General features: G+C 45.8%; 1 protein-coding gene across 1 annotated transcript in view; it reads left to right on the top strand.

The window, feature by feature from the left end:
• The window catches only part of LOC149441779 (cellular retinoic acid-binding protein 2), a 79,175-nt gene extending 66,824 nt beyond the window's left edge, over positions 1-12,351 (top strand). Inside the window, exon 4 of the mRNA XM_089656896.1 lies at positions 7,310-12,351. Coding sequence (XP_089513022.1) covers positions 7,310-7,360 — 51 coding nt within the window. The 3' untranslated portion in view covers positions 7,361-12,351. The remainder of the gene's footprint in view (positions 1-7,309) is intronic.
• Positions 12,352-14,471: the final 2,120 nt, after the last annotated feature.

Genomic DNA, 14,471 nt, shown 5'->3' on the forward strand with positions numbered 1-14,471 from the left:
ACACCAATGATGGGGCACTATTCCTCCCACTGATACCAATGATGGGGCACTATTCCTCCCACTGACACCAATGATGGGGCACTATTTCATCCACTGACACCAATGATGGGGCACTATTCCTCCCACTGATACCAATGATGGGCACTATTCCTCCCACTGATACCAATGATGGGGCACTATTCCTCCCACTGACACCAATGATGGGGCACTATTCCTCCCAATGATACCAATGATGGGCACTATTCCTCCCACTGATACCAATGATGGGGCACTATTCCTCCCACTGATACCAATGATTTGCACTATTCCTCCCACTGATACCAATGATGGGGCACTATTCCTCCCACTGATACCAATGATGGGGCACTATTTCATCCACTGACACCAATGATGGGGCACTATTCCTCCCACTGATACCAATGATGGGGCACTATTCCTCCCACTGATACCAATGATGGGACACTATTCATTCCCACTTACACCAATGATGGTGCCCCATCATTAGTGTCAGTGTGTGAGGAATAGTGCCCCATCATTAGTCAGTGGGAGGAATAGTGCCCCATCATTGGTATCAGTGGGAGGAATAGTGCCCCATCATTGGTATCAGTGGGAGGAATAGTGCCCCATCATTAGTCAGTGGGAGGAATAGTGCCCCATCATTGGTGTCAGTGAGAGGAATAGTGTCCCATCATTGGTGTCAGTGGGAGGAATAGTACCCCATCATTGGTGTCAGTGGGAGGAATAGTGCTCCATCATTGGTGTCAGTGGGAGGAATAGTGCTCCATCATTGGTGTCAGTGGGAGGAATAGTGCTCCATCATTGGTATCAGTGGGAGGAATAGTGCCCCATCATTAGTCAGTGGGAGGAATAGTGCCCCATCATTGGTATCAGTGGGAGGAATAGTGTCCCATCATTAGTCAGTGGGAGGAATAGTGCCCCATCATTAGTCAGTGGGAGGAATAATGCCCCATCATTGGTGTCAGTGGGAGGAATAGTGCTCCATCATTGGTATCAGTGGGAGGAATAGTGCCCCATCATTGGTGTCAGTGAGAGGAATAGTGTCCCATCATCGGTATCAGTGGGAGGAATAGTGCCCCATCATTAGTCAGTGGGAGGAATAGTGCCCCATCATTGGTGTCAGTGAGAGGAATAGTGTCCCATCATTGGTGTCAGTCCGGGGAATAGTACCCCATCATTGGTGTCAGTGGGAGGAATAGTGCTCCATCATTGGTGTCAGTGGGAGGAATAGTGCTCCATCATTGGTGTCAGTGGGAGGAATAGTACCCCATCATTGGTGTCAGTGGGAGGAATAGTGCTCCATCATTGGTGTCAGTGGGAGGAATAGCGGCCCATCATTGGTATCAATGGGAGGAATAGCACCCCATCATTGGTTTCAGTGGGAGGAATAGCGCCCCATCATTGGTGTCAGTGGGAGGAATAGCGCCCCATCATTGGTGTCAGTGGCAGGAATTGCGCCCCATCATTGGTGTCAGTGGGAGGAATAGTGCCCCATCATTGGTATCAGTGGCAGGAATTGCGCCCCATCATTGGTGTCAGTGGGAGGAATTGCGCCCCATCATTGGTGTCAGTGGGAGGAATTGCGCCCCATCATTGGTATCAGTGGGGAGAATAGTGCCCCATCATTGGTGTCAGTGGGAGGAATTGCGCCCCATCATTGGTGTCAGTGGGAGGAATTGCGCCCCATCATTGGTATCAGTGGGGAGAATAGTGCCCCATCATTGGTGTCAGTGGGGAGAATAGTGCCCCATCATTGGTGTCAGTGGGGAGGAGGAATAGTGCCCCATCGTTGGTGTCAGTTGGGAGGAGGAATAGTGCCCCATCATTGGTATCAGTGGGGAGAACTGTGCCTCATCGTTGGTGTCAGTGGGGGAGGAACAGTGCCTCATCGTTGGTGTCAGTGTGGAGGAGGAATAGTGCCCCATCGTCAGTGTCAGTGGGGGAGAGGAGCGGCTGCTCCTTCTTCCAGTTCGGCCGCTCGATTTTCACGGGGCCGCTCGGCTCCGCCTCCTCGCCGGTGATTGGTCGCCTGTGTGCCTTTCCAGTGCTGGCGCCCAATCACCGGTGAGGAGGCGGAGCCGAGCGACCGCGTGACCATCGAGCGGCCGAACTGAAAGAAGGAGCAGCCGCGATTCCTGGACCGGATCGTCGTGGGACTGGAGCCAGGTAAGGTACAGCAGCCCCTCTGCCCACCCCTGTACTTAGTGTCCGTTGGAGGAGGAGGGGGGGCGGCGCCGCGCCGCCCCTCGAAAAAGTGCCGCCCTGACACCGGCTCGCACCGGCGTATAAGACGACCCCCAACTTTTCAGAAGATTTTCAGGGGTTGAAAAGTCGTCTTATACGCCGGAAAATACGGTACTTCATTTTTAGTTTTTTTTTTTCAATTACTTCATTTTTCAATCCCTCCACTGGCTTCCCATTGCCCAACGGATAAAATTCAAAACACTAACAATAACATATAAAACCATTTATAACTCCGCCCCAAATTTCATCAACGATCTTGTCTCTAAATATCACCCAAACCGTACTCTCCGCTCCTCGCAAGACCTCCTACTCTCTAGCTCCCTTGTCTCCTCCTCCCATGCTTGTCTCCAGGACTTCGCCAGAGCTTCCCCCATCCTCTGGAACTCTCTACCCCAATTGATCAGACTATCGCCTACTCTGCTCACTTTTAGGTGATCTCTGAAAACCTATCTCTTCAGGGAAGCCTATCCTGCCCTCAGCTAATAATGGAATCTTCTACTCTTCCAACCAGTCCATCCCCCACAGTTACTACCTTTTGTACCACTAGCCCCTCCCCCCTAGATTGTAAGCTCCAAGGAGCAGGGCCCTCAAATCCCTCTTGTATTGAACTGTATTGTTGCTGTATTGTCTCCCGTTATATTGTAAAGCGCTGAGCAAATTGTTGGCGCCATATAAATCCTGTATAAGAATAGTTAACTTGTTTCTAAATCAAAGCCACCACCCCTTCAGTGCAGTCCACATAGTGAAATATTTAGCTCCTCACTTCCTAGACCAGTCTTTCTCAACCTTATTACCCCAGGAACCCATTAACTTAATTTTCCTGTCTCGGGGATCCACTGCAAAAATTAGAGTAATTCATCAGGGGTCACTGGGAAGAATGCCCCTTACATTGGTGATTAGTGGGAGGAATGCCCCTTACATTGGTGGCCAGTGGGAAGAATGCCCCTTACATTGGTGGTCAGTGGGCAGAATGCCCCTTACATTGGTGGTCAGTGGGAAGAATGTCCCTTACATTGGTGATCAGTGGGAAGAATGCCCCTTACATTGGTGGTCAGTGGGAAGAATGCCCCTTACATTGGGGATCAGTGGGAAGAATGCCCCTTACATTGGGGGTCAGTGGGAAGAATGTCCCTTACATTGGTGATCAGTGGGAAGAATGTCCCTTACATTGGTGATCAGTGTGAAGAATGTCCCTTACATTGGTGATCAGTTGGAAGAATGCTCCTTACATCGGTGGTCAGTGGGAAGAATGTCCCTTACATTGGTGGTCAGTTGGAAGAATGTTCCTTACATTGGTGGTCAGTGGGAAGAATGTCCCTTACATTGGTGATCAGTGGGAAGAATGTCCCTTACATTGGTGATCAGTGGGAAGAATGTCTCTTACATTGGTGGTCAGTGGGAAGAATGCCCCTTACATTGGTGGTCAGTGGGAAGAATGCTCCTTACATTGGGGGTCAGTGGGAAGAATGCCCCTTACATTGGGGGTCAGTGGGAAGAATGCCCCTTACATTGGGGGGTCAGTGGGAAGAATGCTCCTTACATTGGTGATCAGTGGGAAGAATGCCCCTTACATTGGTGATCAGTGGGAAGAATGTTCCTTACATTGGTGGTCAGTGGGAAGAATGTCCCTTACATTGGTGGTCAGTGGGCAGAATGCCCCTTACATTGGTGGTCAGTTGGAAGAATTCAATTCTTACAGTGGTGGGCAGAATGCTACAGTTCATTGGTGTCATACCGCTGGTTTTGCCAAGTGGTGATTGACCTGGAACCATGAGGGCACCATAAGACTGGAGGTCAATCAGCCACAGCTCAGGGAACCCCTAAAAACCCCTAGAGGAACCCTAAGGTTCCACGGAACCCTGATAAAAACAGAAAAAGCGAGCGCTAAAACCGTGAAAAGCTGATGCACCGAAAAGGTAACCAAAAACAACCTCCAAAGTAATCAAATAAATATAGGTGCAGTGCTAAAATAACAAAATATATCAATATAATGCAACCATATGCAATAAATGTATAAAATGCATGAATCAAACAATTACTGGTAAATAAAGTGACAAAGTGCAAATATTGTGTTAATACATTTTATCCACAATAAAGTGCTAATTAAATGGCAATTGTGAGCACATAATAGTGCTAAAATATCTAATTCCAATAAATAATCATAGGAATGTCCATAAAGTGCTAATCGTGAAGATCCGTCCAAGAATGATCTTAGATACCGTAAGTGCTCCGTATATATCTAACGATTATCCAGGTGATGTGCCGTGAATATGTTAAGATTACGCACTCACCAGATGCGTAATCATAATACGCATTTTTTTATGTTAAGTTGTCAACCGGAGGTCCCCTTAAGGATGTATACAGCCTGCTCTGGTCAGAGAGATCCCCTTCCCCTGGGTTGTCTGCAGCACCTCAGCTGTCCTCCAGAATGGGTTCTGTATTAGTATCAGCTCATAAAGAGCCAAAAAGAGGGATGCCCATAGTGTAGTATATCCAAATAACGTTTATTTCAAGTATAGCAGGTGAACAAGGTAAAATGACACTGACCATATGTGGATTAAAGATGGGGAGCACACCCCTTAGGAATACGTGCCATAGCACGAAACGTGTAAAGGAGGAGCCGTACGCAGTGACGTCACGCCGCCTAGATCACGTGGAGGTCCAGCGGCCATCTTTAATGGACATTCCTATGATTATTTATTGGAATTAGATATTTTAGCACTATTATGTGCTCACAATTGCCACTTCATTAGCACTTTATTGTGGATCCATGGAACCCTGTTTGAGAAATCTTATCACAGACCTTTACTGTGCAGCCCTGCTAAGAGCCTTACAGTCTTGGCAAATAAAATGTCCCAACCAGGCCTTCTTCCTAGTGCTGATACATGTCCTTGCCCCAGTAATATGTATGACTAGTTCATACTGGATAGCAGATGGCCACCATGAGTACAGACCATCCAAAGGTATGACTGGAAAAGAGGACCTGGCCAGGACTTTAATTTAGTAGGAAGGTCTTGGGAGAAAATAAGTATTTCACCATGCAGCTGCACAGAGTGGGGTGGGGTTTCCATAGAAGACAATTTCACTTTAGTAGGCACCACAGTAACCCAAAATATTCACCGACTGAGAATACACTTTGCTTGGCCTTTAACCCTTTGAGGACCATAAGATTACGGAACGCCAAAATAATCAATTTTTTGTTTTTAAAGTTCGTACACTTCAGTTGCTGTAACTAAGCCATTTCATGAAATAATTGGCAAAAAGCTAGATCCATTTGTTGTTTGTTGATAAGAACTAATATTTTGACTCAAACCAAAAAAAAAAAAAAGTATTTTAAGTTCTTATGCAGGCCATAGATGGGTCGAAAATCGGCCGATTTTTCTTTAAAAAAACCAAAAAATCGGTCGTTCAAGCGGCAACGGTAAAAAAAATCGGCCGATTTTCATCCCGTCTACAGCTGGCAAAAAGTGTCCCTGCAGAGAGCTACGCTATTTCTTTGACAGTTCCTTGACATTTATAGCGGTTGCAACAATGTATCTATTTGTATCCATTTTGGATACAGATGTTTTAATTCGGAAACAAATAGATACATTGTTGCAACCGCTATAAATGTCAAGGAACTGTCAAAGAAATAGCGGAGCTCTCTGCAGGGGCACTTTTTGCCAGACTGGAATTGTTCTTCTTCTTCATCCTCTTATTCTTCTTCCTCTTCTTCTTCTTCATCCTCTTCTTCTTCTTCTTCATCCTCTTCTTCTTCTTCTTCTTCTTCTTCATCCTCTTCTTCATCCTCTTCTTCTTCTTCTTCATCCTCTTCTTCATCCTCTTCTTCTTCTTCATCCTCTTCTTCATCCTCTTCTTCTTCTCCTCTTCTTCTTCCTCTTCTTCTTCTTCCTCTTCTTCTTCTTCCTCTTCTTCTTCCTCTTCCTCTTCTTCATCCTCTTCTTCATCCTCTTCTTCTTCTTCCTCTTCTTCATCCTCTTCTTCTTCATCCTCTTCTTCCTCCTCTTCTTCCTATTCTTCTTCTTCCTCCTCTTCTTCTTCTTCTTCATCCTCTTCTTCTTCATCCTCTTCTTCCTCCTCTTCTTCCTATTCTTCTTCTTCCTCCTCTTCTTCTTCTTCTTCATCCTCTTCTTCTTCTTCATCCTCTTCTTCTTCTTCTTCATCCTCTTCTTCTTCTTCTTCTTCATCCTCTTCTTCATCCTCTTCTTCTTCTTCTTCATCCTCTTCTTCATCCTCTTCTTCTTCTTCTTCATCCTCTTCTTCTTCTTCATCCTCTTCTTCATCCTCTTCTTCTTCTCCTCTTCTTCTTCCTCTTCTTCTTCTTCCTCTTCTTCTTCTTCCTCTTCTTCTTCCTCTTCCTCTTCTTCATCCTCTTCTTCATCCTCTTCTTCTTCTTCCTCTTCTTCATCCTCTTCTTCTTCATCCTCTTCTTCCTCCTCTTCTTCCTATTCTTCTTCTTCCTCCTCTTCTTCTTCTTCTTCTTCATCCTCTTCTTCTTCATCCTCTTCTTCCTCCTCTTCTTCCTATTCTTCTTCTTCCTCCTCTTCTTCTTCTTCTTCATCCTCTTCTTCTTTTTATTCTTCTTCATCCTCTTCTTTTTTTTCCTCTTCTTTTTGTCTTCCTCTTGCAGGTCACGGCTCATGTGCAGATTTTTTTATCGGTAAAAAGATCGGCCGATTTGCCCATCATTGCCCTCAATCCCCTCATGTTTTGCATTGTATTGGTATTGTTCTGTCACATGTTCTGTCCCGAAAATCGGCCGATCGGCAAAATCGGCCGATTTTTTTTCAACTTTACCGATAAAAAAAATCTGCCAAAATACCGAAAAACGACCAAACAATTAGCCCACTAACGATCCGAAAATCGGCCGATTTTCGACCCATCTATGGCCTGCATTAATCAGATGATACAGGCAATTAAAAACATGGGACAAATACGTCCCTTGGTCCTCAAAGGGTTAAAGCAAATGGATCCAGTAACCATTTTTGTGGTCATAGCCCAGGAGTAAGACAATGTTTTTACTTATTGCTTTCTTTGCTTCTTTCAGATCATGATAGCCGATGACGTGGTCTGCAAACGGATCTACATTAGAGAATAAACTCCCGAAGCTTCAGAAAGAAACTGAGATATTTGGCCTCGTACAGCCCATCTTCTGAATCTTAAAAAAAAAACAAAAACACTTTTTCTAAATCGGAGATTCCAGCAAGCCCATGCTCATCCTAAAATGGCCAAATCCCTTGGGTGGTGTTTTTGGAAGACGTCGGAGATGACCACTTTCTTATCTAGCCTCAAAGACTTTGTTCATTTGACGGTGATGCCCACACCGGGCAATCTTGTAATGACTGTGAATGGAGGGGGGGAGAGGGTAATATCTGAAGTAATAAGATGAAACTGAGAATTTTTTTTTTTAGAATGTGTTAAGTGTAATTCTCTAGTCTTGCTCACAAACTTCCGTTCCCAACCGTCCCTATTATGCTAAGATGATTTTTAGACCCCCTGAAGAACTGGGTGTGTCTTTGCCCAAAGATGGACATGTTTGGGCAGGGCTTAACTTAGTCGGGGGTGGGAATAATTTATGACTGGATTTTGAATTATCAGTTTTGGGAGGTGCGTTGTCAACACTGACTGATTTCTGGATATTTATGGGCAGATTAATCACGGCAACAAGAAGTCAGTCGATGACTGTATTTCATATTTTCAAAATTATAGGCAATATTATCGATAGAATTACATAAAACAAAAGCACTCGTCATGTAGGAAGCACTCAGATGGGGGGTGCTCAGTGGGAAATGTATGCATTCATTTAATGTGAAGCTCTAGAAAGCGGTTTCATTCGGCCATTTTGAATGTAAGGCCATCTTGTTCTATGAACCATTTTAAGATGAGCAGTCAAACTAGATGCATCACAACAAAAGCAGTACATTGATAGTTGACTAGAAAGATGATGAAGGCAGGTTAGTAGGCATACAAAAATAAATTAATTAGCGATCATACTAATATATCACTGAAAAAGGAATTTGTTTGAAAAAAAAAAAACCTGACTTCAAAGTAGAATTTATTTAAAGACTGCCTTTGGCTTTGTGTTGTGTTTTTCAGACTTTTTCTTTTTTTTTTTACTTTTGTCTTGGGAATTTTCTAGAAGACCCACAGGCACATAATTAAGATTGTATCTCTAGAGAATTTTCCACACGTATGTTTTAGGCAAGCATTGCGACAAAAAGCTTCATAGCGCCGCAGAATGGCCTGAGTTGGATCGCCTTTTTTTCAAATCAGAATTCACTGGCACCCGCTACACAGCAAACCTCGTATTCACTAACGTGTCTAAACACAAATGGGTATGATCGGTTCAAGCAGTTAGAGCAGCAACGGGTTTACGCAGACAGCTAACCAAAAGCTTTTGTGTTTCGGATTGGGCTGGAGAAGAGGTTGACCATCGGTCCAGTTTCTTTCTCCGTCTGTGTTCCCTTTGCAGAGATTTGCCTCACTTCATGTCCCAGGCAGGGACGGACTGACCATTTGGAAACTGAGGCACTGCCCGAGGGCCCGGGGTCAGTAGGTGGCCCCATGAGGAATTTTCTAGAAGACCCACAGGCACATAATTAAGATTGTATCTCTAGAGAATTTTCCACACGTATGTTTTAGGCAAGCATTGCGACAAAAAGCTTCATAGCGCCGCAGAATGGCCTGAGTTGGATCGCCTTTTTTTCAAATCAGAATTCACTGGCACCCGCTACACAGCAAACCTCGTATTCACTAATGTGTCTAAACACAAATGGGTATGATCGGTTCAAGCAGTTAGAGCAGCAACGGGTTTACGCAGACAGCTAACCAAAAGCTTTTGTGTTTCGGATTGGGCTGGAGAAGAGGTTGACCATCGGTCCGGTTTCTTTCTCCGTCTGTGTTCCCTTTTGCAGAGATTTGCCTCACTTCATGTCCCAGGCAGGGACGGACTGACCATTTGGAAACTGAGGCATTGCCCGAGCGCCCGGCGTCAGTAGGTGGCCCCATGAGGAATTTTCTAGAAGACCCACAGGCACATAATTAAGATTGTATCTCTAGAGAATTTTCCACACGTATGTTTTAGGCAAGCATTGCGACAAAGCTTCATAGCGCCGCAGAATGGCCTGAGTTGGATCGCCTTTTTTTCAGATCAGAATTCACTGGCACCCGCTACACAGCAAACCTCGTATTCACTAATGTGTCTAAACACAAATGGGTATGATCGGTTCAAGCAGTTAGAGCAGCAACGGGTTTACGCAGACAGCTAACCAAAAGCTTTTGTGTTTCGGATTGGGCTGGAGAAGAGGTTGACCATCGGTCCGGTTTCTTTCTCCGTCTGTGTTCCCTTTTGCAGAGATTTGCCTCACTTCATGTCCCAGGCAGGGACGGACTGACCATTTGGAAACTGAGGCATTGCCCGAGCGCCCGGCGTCAGTAGGTGGCCCCATGAGGAATTTTCTAGAAGACCCACAGGCACATAATTAAGATTGTATCTCTAGAGAATTTTCCACACGTATGTTTTAGGCAAGCATTGCGACAAAGCTTCATAGCGCCGCAGAATGGCCTGAGTTGGATCGCCTTTTTTTCAGATCAGAATTCACTGGCACCCGCTAAACAGCAAACCTCGTATTCACTAAAGTGTCTAAACACAAATGGGTATGATCGGTTCAAGCAGTTAGAGCAGCAATGGGTTTACGTAGACAGCTAACCAAAAGCTTTTGTGTTTTGGATTGGGCTTGAGAAGAGGTTGACCATCGGTCCGGTTTCTTTCTCCGTCTGTGTTCCCTTTGCAGAGATTTGCCTCACTTCATGTCCCAGGCAGGGACGGACTGACCATTTGGAAACTCAGGCACTGCCCGAGGGCCCGGGGTCAGTAGGGGGCCCCATGAGATGCCCCCCCTGGTACCTTTTTCATAGGCTTTTTTTGAGTTCGGGCAAGGACACTGATGCCCCCCCCCCCCCCCCCCAAAACCAACAACCAAATATCGCATGTTATTTTTTTTTTGCGATTTGGTGCTTTCGGCGTCAGGCTGTACCGATAATAAAGGGGAACAATATGGCCGCCAGCGCTGTGTCTGGGCCCCCGCAAAGAAAGCCGACCTCGTAAAAGCAGTCATTCAGGGAACCTAAGACAAAAGGGTGTCATTATTTCGGCGCACCGGGGACCCGGGGGGCCATCTACATCCCAAAGTGTCTATTCTGTGGCAGGGCCGCGAGGGAGGTGTACGCTTTCCGCACAGAATAATGGGGCCCTTCTCTGGCCCGATGATGCCGGGGACAACACCGGGGTCTCCTGATCACAGGGCGATTCTTCTCGACCTAAAGTTCAGGGAACGTATGTCATGACGGAGACGAGTGAGCTTCGGCTGCCATTGTGCGCTGGGAGCCCCGAGCGAGCTGACACCTCCGGGCAGGGGCAGACTGACCATTTGGAAACTTGGGCACTGCCCGAGGGCCTGGGGTCAGTAGGGGGCCCCATGAGATGCCCCTGGTACCTTTTTCATAGGCTTTTTTGAGTTTGGGCAAGGACACAGGAGCCCCATGATCCCCTATTGCCCGGGGGCCCCATGAGTTGTCAGTCCGCCCCTGATCCCAGGTGACATCAGGATGCCAGGACAAGAAGTGAGATGAAGTTGACACAGACAGCAGTAAAAACGTGCTACCGGAGCTAGAATGGACACCTTTAAGACCTTCATAAAAAGTTCTTAGTGCATACAATAATTCTTTCAGTCCAGATTCCAAATCGACAGCATTCCGGCCTTGATGAAGGGTGACCTCTGGACTGCCGAAACACGGTGGCACCTCAATAGAATGGCTTTACACGGTGGCACTTCAATAGAATGGCTTTACACGGTGGCACCTCAATAGAATGGCTTTATCATCTTCTCCTTATAACCAGTAAAAACAAGGCAGAAAACTCAACTCTTTCCCTCCCAATCCAAAACTTAAAAAAGGTGGATTTCCACTTTAAAGGGTAGCTGTACAAAGGTCACTTATAGCCCCTGCCCACTTGCTGCTTATACCAGGGTCAGACTGACAACTCATGGGGCCGCTGGCAATAGGGGATCATGGGGCCCCTGCGTCCTTGCCCACACTCAAAGCACACCCAAAAAAGCCTATAAAAAGGTTCCAGGGGCATCTCATGAGGCCCCCTACTGACCCCGGGCCCTCGGGCAGTGCCCGAGAGTCTGAATGGTCAGTCCGCCTCTGGCGTATACTTACCTTTAGAGCCTACGCAGACCTTGGCGTCCTGATGTGTTGCTTCAACACACCTTTTTTCATGTATTAATGTGTGTTGCATTAAGGCAGGGGTTCCAATGGGCTGGTAATGCACCAAAAGGTCCAACAAATGGTCGCGCACCATTTTTGGCAATGTGGTGAACCACAATGCATAGTAGTGCGCATGGTTGTGCGCTGAAGCACGCGTGTTGGAGTTGTGTTGCCTGGCTTAGTGCATTGGATTGCCATCCAAATGAATGGCAATGTAAAGTTAGCATTTGTTGTTGCAAGGTGTGCGTTAACACGCTTATTACTACGAAATTGTGTTTAGGCTTTAATATGCCTCCTTGCCACCCTAAAATACTTCCTAGGATGGGGGAACACGTGTCCCTTTCTCTCCTTCCTTACTTGATGCCTCAGCAACCAAACACCAAGCCCGAAAATTGTCACATGGAGGCAAGGAGGGTCTATAAAACTGTGTAGGCTACATCAAGACCAACTTGGAGCTTCCACAGTACTTGTCTGCTTTGCTCCTTACAACCAATCAGATCCCACCTTTCCCCTCTCGTTTTCTAAACTGCGATGAAAAGTAAAAAAAAAGATCGACTGGTCGCCAATATTTTATTTTTAGACACTGATAAATAAGGCCGGTAATTTGCTCTTTTTTCTATTAGACCAGCTTCAGACATTGTATACATTTTTCTATGTAAGCGTATGGCTAAAGAATGTAGTCCTGCTAGCTAACGATGCTTTCTCTCCCGAGGTAGAAATTTCTCACGTCGCTCTCATTTTTCTAGCATATACGTTTTTCTGTATTTATTTGTCAATATGTTTTTTGTTTTTTTTAAATAAAGAGAACATTTGTCAAAATATGGCTTTTGGTGTTTTGTGGGAGTCAGAAATCTTCATGAAAAGGTGGGGAGAGTCTTGAAGGAGAGCCACCAGTTGGGCCACTTGGGTTACCTTGGGGCCATTTTTATAAAGAATATAAAGGTCTACCAGGAGGTAAGAAGCAGTGGCTAGCGGTCAGGGGCGGACTGACCATTCGGGTACTCTGGCACTACCCGAGGGCCCGGGGTCAGTAGGGGGCCCCATGAGATGTCCCTGGTACCTTTCAAAGGCTTTTTTGAGTTTGGGCAAGGACACAGGGGCCGCATGATCCCCTATTGCCCGGGGGCCCCATGAGTTGTCAGTCTGCCCCTGCTAGCGGTGCAGCAAAGTCAAAGGCTTATCTGCCAGCCAGGGGCGGACTGACCATTTGGAAACTTGGGCACTGCTGAGGGCCCGGGGTCAGTAGGGGGCCCCATGAGATGCCCCTGGTACCTTTTTCATAGGCTTTTTTGAGTTTGGGCAAGGACACAGGGGCCCCATGATCCCCTATTGCCTGGGGGCCCCATGAGTTGTCAGTCCGCCCCTGCTGCCAGCTGTAATTAAAGGATCACTGCCTAAAAAAGTGGAGTCTGTTGGGCTGTATTGGTGGTGTTGGACCCTGGCATTTAATACGCCTTGGATGCTCCAAAAATGAGCACATCCTGACATTCTTAACTCTGTACCTGTCCAGTGGGACATTTTGGGTATTTCTACCCACCTTTGTGTGCTCCAGCATCTCCATGAAATAAAAAAAAATCTCTTTTTTGTGAAAAAATAAACACTTTCTCTACAGAAAGCCCCATATCTTCACCAAAAGCTCTTCCACCAGGTGGGATCATTTTAAAAATGTGATATTTGTACCTGCAAAACCTATAATAGCTGACACTGGGGTGTGCTCCATCTCCTCCATCAAACAAAAAAAAATTATAACTCTTTTTGGGAAACAAAAAACACTCTTTTTATGGAAATTCCCATATCTTGGCCAAGAATCATCCTATCATGTGGGATCTGCCAGCTGTAAATAAAGGATCACTGCCCAAAAGAATGGAGCTTGGAAGGCTGCATTGGCCGTGTTGGCCTATGGCATTTATTACGTCTTGTGTACTCCAATAATGAGAACACCCTGACATAATTTCCAACTCTGTTCCTGTCCACCAAGATGTTTTGGGTGTTCCTACCCACCTTTGTGTGCTCCAGTATCTCCATGAAATAAAACAAAACCTCTTTTTTGTGAAAAAATAAACACTTGCTCTACAGAAAGCCCCATATCTTCACCAAGAGCCTTTCCACCAGGTGGGATCATTTTAAAAAATTGATATTTGTACCTGGAAAACCTATAATAGTTGACACTGGTGATGGAAGCAGGCACAGACTTTTAATGCCTCATAATAATCGTAAACTAGTAATGCCATTACACCGCCAATAAACCTGTTTCCAGATCAAGATCCACTTTCAGGAGATTTCATCACAATCCATACAGAAATTCTAGCACCCTAGCCCATGCTCTATTAAAAGGGGATTGTTTGACCCTCGAAAAAAGGTGTTTTTTCTATTGATTGTTACTACCAGGGGCGGACTGACCATTTGAAAACTCGGGGCCCCATGAGATGCCCCTGGTACCTTTTTCATAGGCTTTTTTGAGTTTGGGCAAGGACACAAGGGCCCCATGATCCCCTATTGCCTGGGGGCCCCATGAGCTGTCAGTCCGCCCCTGGTTACTACACTATCAATAATAAAGATATATGGGCTTTTAAGCTGATCGTTTGACGCTCTATTCCCTCCGTTGACCCAAGCTTCTCAAGCTGGGTAGATCCCATTCAGTGGGATTATCCCTCCACTTTGTGTTCTCTGAGCAACCATAGTCAAATTGAAAGAGCCACCATCAACCTGTATGTGAAAGAACCCAATTCCAAGTCTATTGACAAGCATAGGATATTGAAGAGAACTGATGCAATATAGCAATGCTGGATGAAGGACCATGCTCTAAACAGGTACTTTTCACTCCTCATATGCATTTCAAGGCCTTTTTTTTACTCATTATAAATCAAAAGATGCAGCGCTACAGAAGAGGAACACTATAAATAAATGAATGGATGTATAGATACAAATATGTATACACA

This window comes from Staurois parvus, unplaced genomic scaffold (assembly GCF_062004578.1).
Source record: "Staurois parvus isolate SC_StPar_1 unplaced genomic scaffold, SC_StPar_1.0 ptg000948l, whole genome shotgun sequence".
NCBI classification, from domain to species: Eukaryota; Metazoa; Chordata; class Amphibia; order Anura; family Ranidae; genus Staurois; species Staurois parvus.